The sequence below is a fragment of the Homarus americanus genome, unplaced genomic scaffold (genome assembly GCF_018991925.1).
Source record: "Homarus americanus isolate GMGI-L3 unplaced genomic scaffold, GMGI_Hamer_2.0 scaffold56009, whole genome shotgun sequence".
Classification (NCBI taxonomy): domain Eukaryota; kingdom Metazoa; phylum Arthropoda; class Malacostraca; order Decapoda; family Nephropidae; genus Homarus; species Homarus americanus.
In genome coordinates this window covers 1,735,846-1,741,845 of record NW_024739542.1, presented here as the reverse complement: position 1 = coordinate 1,741,845, position 6,000 = coordinate 1,735,846, and the positions used below count along the sequence as shown (strand labels likewise).

Sequence of the window (6,000 nt, the reverse complement as noted above, 5' to 3'; positions counted from 1 at the left end):
ATCGTCCACTGTAGTGATGGTTATTCTTACATTCTCCCATCCACTACTTCCGTCAGCTCTTACATTATTTCTTCCGTCTCTCCAGTTATCGCTTCTGCCATCTATCCAGTTATCACTTCTGCCGTCTCTCCAGTTATCACTTCTGCCGTCTCTCCAGTTATCACTTCTGCCGTCTCTCCAGTTATCACTTCTGCCGTCTCTCCAGTTATCACTTCTGCCGTCTCTCCAGTCTCTCCAGTTATCACTTCTCCAGCCGCTTCTCTCCAGTTATCGCTTCTGCCGTCTCTCCAGTTATCACTTCTGCCGTCTCTCCAGTTATCACTTCTGCCGTCTCTCCAGTTATCACTTCTGCCGTCTCTCCAGTTATCACTTCTGCCGTCTCTCCAGTTATCACTTCTGCCGTCTCTCCAGTTATCACTTCTGTCATCTCTCCAGTTATCACTTCTGCCGTCTCTCCAGTTATCACTTCTGCCGTCTCTCCAGTTATCAAGTCTGCCGTCCCTAAAATGATCACTTCTTCTCTCCAACCAGCTGTTGCTTCCACCACCAGTCCTCCCAATCTCGAGTCTGCTGTTCCTCCAGTTATCGCTTCTCTCCCTCGTCGTCCATTTATAGAGCGTTTGCAGCTCTATCTCCTCACCTCATAAGGGCGATTCACTACTCGTCTCTTCAAGCATCTGGAGGAACTTGCGACAGTTGTATGCGGCGGGAGGCCCCTTCTGTCCATTTATGTTTCTGCTTTTGAATATGATGGTGTCGTCCTTCATGGAGATGGTCACCAGACGACTACTGGCGCTCCTGGAGTAGTTGGTGTAGGTATTGACCCTCACCAGCTCAGGCTCCTGGGTAAAGTACCAGTCGTCCACGCACCGGCGGAGACACGGTAGCTTGTAGGCGACGTTGCAGAAGCCAGAGCGGAATTTAGTGTTCATCCAGCAGAGGATGACGGGGTTGTAGCAAGTGGAAGACATGGCCAACCAGTGGAATAACGCCCACAGGTAGATCATGTACGGCCACCCGTCGATTTTTCGCACCTCACGCACAACCTGTGGAGGTGTAGGAGGAAGTAATTAATCATGAAATGTACACACACATATATATATATATATATATATATATATATATATATATATATATATATATATATATATATATATATATATATATATCATATGCAGATATTACATCTGTATATATTATTTCCTTTGGAATTATCAAAGGGCTGGACCGTATTAAACTTTAACCTGTAGAAGATTTGATATAATTTGGTTCCCAATAATTTTTGTTCACGAGGATAATATATCAAGGTATATAGGAGACGATACCTTTGATGCAAGAAAAATATCTTCATAGTTTCACTGAAATTTTTTATTATTATTTTTTTTTAATCATCATTCCAATGAATAGTTGGAATAATTGAAAATATTACTGTGCACTACACAACACTCGAGTACCTTAGAGAGGATTAACGCACAGTGTACGGATAATCTGTAACATTATGACCGGATTTTCTAGATCTTTCACCAGATGCAATAACGAAAAATATTTTCACCATCCCAGCAGCGATCTTGCACAACCACGAATGCTTCACCTACCCTACGATACCGATGATAATATTAATTTCCTCTACACCCAAGAGGGATGAGTGTGTGTGGCGGGGATGGAAGGTGAAAGGTTATAAAAGGAACAGGCGTGGGAGGAGGAGATAGGGGAATGGGGGAGAGAGAAACCAATGAATACTAAGCGTGTGTCAAATGACCCTGGAGTTGTTGAATATTGCGAGGCATTAATGGTATTTATTAGTTTACATTACACAGGCACTTCAAAAATGTCAGAATTATTAAACTTCAATGTGTGTGTGTGTGTGTGTGTGTGTGTGTGTGTGTAGGCCATATGTACTTAAAAAATTAACACATCATGTATTATAGAAGCCTTGGTAGAATAGCTAGATGGGAAATATTTACATAGTGTTCTGAAGTAGCCAAACACAACAATGATGCCAGTTCTGAGTGGTACTGAAAACACTGGATGCTTCAGTAACGAAAATTTAGCAATGTTTCGTGATTTTGTCTCATAAATGGTTTCAGGAAAGCATAACACACCCAACACCTTGTCTATAAAACCTTAACTGTATATTTATATCTAGTCACGTGCTAGATGTATCCATTCTCTCTCTCTCAAGGCAGATAATGTTTGTGTATGCATTGACAACCCTAATCCTTCACCGGTGTACCAATGAATATACGCAACACATCCATATTAACCAACCACTGTGTTTACCAAGCTGTACCAAAATTCTCTCCACCCACTGTTGCAGAAAGGAAACTGCGCTGCGCCAGGTGCCCACATTCCCTTGCTATTGACCTCATGGGAATGCATTTTACACCCCTTCTCCCACTACTGAATCTCGGGTATGACGATCTTCCCCCTGTGATAGATGTTCACACTCAGTATCATCAAGGGGAACTAGCTGATGTAGAATTCATTTTTATAAGTGAATTTATAGGGTAATTATTACAGATAAAACAAAAATATCACAAAAGACTAAAAAAATAATCACTGTTTTGAAATGAAGGGAGTGTATTTACCCTTTAAGGAAGATGGTTGGTATTTAAGGCTAAGTTATATATGATTTATGTGATAGTCCTGAGTTGAATCTTTTTATTAGTATCGTTTATGAACTGTTGGTGTTGTTATGTGATGATCTTGATAGAAAAAAATGCCAAATATTTCCAATTACACTGTAGTGGAAGATAGACTCGAGGCTTGTGTTGTCGAAAAAAAAATTTAAAAGTATTACATTTGACACATTATATATGACAGATATATGAGGTAATGCGTTCCTTGCCTTTGATATTACATAGACGTAAAGACTGATGTGCACTACGGATTGGTAATGTTCATCTTGTATCACCCAATGAGTGACGACTTTCATATATTTTACACCTTGTCTGTGTTATAGCAAGATCTGGGTGTCATGAATCTGATTACATACAAAATAAATCGAGTCTCGGAGAAAATAATCATTGGGTTACGTCTATTAAATGTTTTATGCCTTCATCCCATGTTTAGTGAAGATTTACTTGATAATATACATGTTATTGGATATAAATCATCCTTATTGATATCATCAGTACCTTCAAGATAACTGAGTACTTTTCCCATAAAGATAAAATCGTTTAGTCAGAAAATTAGGTCTTGTGAATTAGATAGTTCCAAAGGTAATAAATCTTTTTGACGCTGAGAGCTATTTGTACGGTGATGGCGTTGATTGCACCGTCTCATTAAAATCACGACTTTTCAAATTCTATAAAATTTTAAGATTGACTTTCGATTCGGTGATAAGCCTGAAGCAATTAGGGATACTTCATCTGGCTATATGCCATTTTGTGTATTAACATTAAATAAGGACTAGTTATGCCTACCTAAAGTATGTCAAGGTTTCCAAGTTCTGTATCAACGTGTAGATAAAGTCTTGTTAGTAATAAATATGAGATGAAACTCAAAGAATGATTTGCTGTACTTTTTATTATATTTTTAGTTCCAATTCGAAACTCCCATAAAGTAAGATTAACTTAGGTAATTCATATTTCCTGCAGTATTGTTGTGGTTATGAGTGACATCCTCTGAACGAACTAAAATCCTTTGAGTTGAATTTATCCGTCAGGTGGCAGTGGCGCGAACGTTGTGGATTATTTTTTTTATTTTGTATGATCCACTTTTAATGCTATACCTTGTGGTTAAGTTATGCATTGAAACTAATGTTGATGTATATACTGTGTTAATATACCAACGTGAGCAATGAAATGTTATTTATTGTTTATTAACTATGTGTTGTTACAGTAAGGGATTAATGCATACATGAATATCTGAAAGGTTCAATTGAATAAAATCTTTGGAAGTGGTCGACTTCTTTGTGTCTCGTATTCATTCACAATGTATTTTCAAGTCAAATTGTTTTCAAATAAGCTAATTGGAAAACCCTTCGATTAACTGTCCTAAGCAAATCACACACACACACACACACACACACACACACACACACACACACACACACACACACACACACACACACACACAGCAACTACAAAATTACCAATATTACTAAAGAACATTTCAGTCTCATTTTCTTTTTCACTTTATTAATACCGAAGTTATCAATCCATATATTGTATTCATTTATTGACTTATCTATTATTTCCTCTATGTGATAATTCACACACATTCATTTTTACATGCATGAAGTTAAAATCAACTGAAGTGACTGGTGCACACATTCAGATACGACGAACAGTATTACCTAAATAAAAATAAAAATAACAAGTGATAAATCGTAAGGGACAAGAAGTATCATATATTTTCTTAATGTTACGCTAAATTGTTCTCAGACGCGAAGCTCCGACATTACTTCGATTAAACAACTATAATAATAACTAAACACTATTAATTGGTCGATATAATTACGATGGACGGATATTGACTTCATCATGTGAGTAATAATTTCTGAGTGGTTATAATAAGAAATAACTTGATAGTTATTATATATAGCGATACTTGAAGGTAATTGATAATATATAGAGATCTAAGAATATTTATAAAATATGATATCTGGAAGTAATTTATGAATGAATGAATGAATGAATGACTACTAATCCACTGAATGAAAACAAAAATTACTACTAAATATATGACTCAATGTAAACTTCATTCACCACTGTCAGTAAATACTTGCCTGGCTCAAGTTCATTACACGGCTAAAAACGCAGATTCAGCTCAATGCAGTTTCATTACACATTTGTATATTGAGTGTGGATATATTGCCTAACGCTCGAGAAAAAAAATAGAAGCTGATGTACCAGTTTATCAAAAGGCTGCATCACATACAAGTTATCATATTTTGTGTTATAATATTTACTGTTTGTGTATGTCTATGATATTAACTCTAAATATAGGTTTTCTGCTTATTAATTGGAACTTTGGCACATGGTGTGTTGTCTGTGGTGTGTGTTGTTTGTGGCGTGTGTGTGTTGTTTGTGGCGTGTGTGTTGTTTGTGGCGTGTGTGTGTTGTTTGTGGCGTGTGTGTTGTTTGTGGCGTGTGTGTGTGTTGCTTGTGGTGTGTGTGTGTGTTGCTTGTGGTGTGTGTGTTGTTTGTGGTGTGTGTAGTTTATGCTGTGTGTGTTGTTTGTGGCGTGTGTGTGTTGTTTGTGGTGTATGTAGTTCATGCTGTGTGTGTTGTCTGTGGTGTGTGTGTTGTTTGTGGCGTGTGTGTTTGTTTGTGGTGTGTGTAGTTTATGCTCTGTGTGTTGTTTGTGGCGTGTGTGTGTTGTTTGTGGTGTGTGTGTTGTTTGTGGTGTATGTAGTTTATGCTCTGTGTGTTGTTTTGTGGCGTGTGTGTGTTTGTGGTGTGTGTGTGTGTTTGTGTGTGTGTGTGTTTGTGGTGTGTGTGTTGCTTGTGGGTGTGTTGTTTGTGGAGTGTGTTGTTTGTGAGTGTGTTGTTTGTGGAGTGTGTTGTTTGTGGAGTGTGTGTTGTTTGTGGGTGTGTGTTGTTGTGTTGTGTGGTGTGTGTTGTTTGTGGTGTGTGAGTGTGTTGTTTGTGGAGTGTGTTGTGGTGTGTGTTGTTTGTGGTGTGTGTTGTTTGTGGTGTGTGTTGTTTGTGAGTGTGTGTTTGTGAGTGTGTTGTTTGTGGTGTGTGTTGTTAAAGGTGTGTGTGTGTTTGTGTGTGTGTGTTGTTTGTGGAGTGTGTTGTTTGTGGAGTGTGTTGTTTTGTGGTGTGTGTGTGTTGTTTGTGGAGTGTGTTGTTTGTGGTGTGTGTTTGTGGTGTGTGTTGTTTGTGGTGTGTGTTGTTGGTGTGTGTGTTGTTTTGGTGTGTGTTGTTTGTGGAGTGTGTTGTTTGTGGTGTGTATTGTTTGTGGTGTGTGTTGTTTGTGTTGTGTGTGGTGTGTTGTTTATGAGTGTGTTGTTTTGTGGTGTGTGTTGTTTGTGGTGTGTGTTGTTTGTGG

At 38.1% G+C, this 6,000-nt stretch overlaps 1 protein-coding gene across 1 annotated transcript in view; it reads right to left on the bottom strand.

The window, feature by feature from the left end:
• Positions 1-264: 264 nt before the first annotated feature.
• LOC121874850 (RYamide receptor-like) overlaps positions 265-6,000 on the bottom strand; it is a 76,341-nt gene continuing 70,605 nt past the window's right edge. Inside the window, exon 3 of the mRNA XM_042379137.1 lies at positions 265-1,046. Within this exon, the coding sequence (XP_042235071.1) occupies positions 642-1,046 (405 nt within the window). The 3' untranslated portion in view covers positions 265-641. The remainder of the gene's footprint in view (positions 1,047-6,000) is intronic.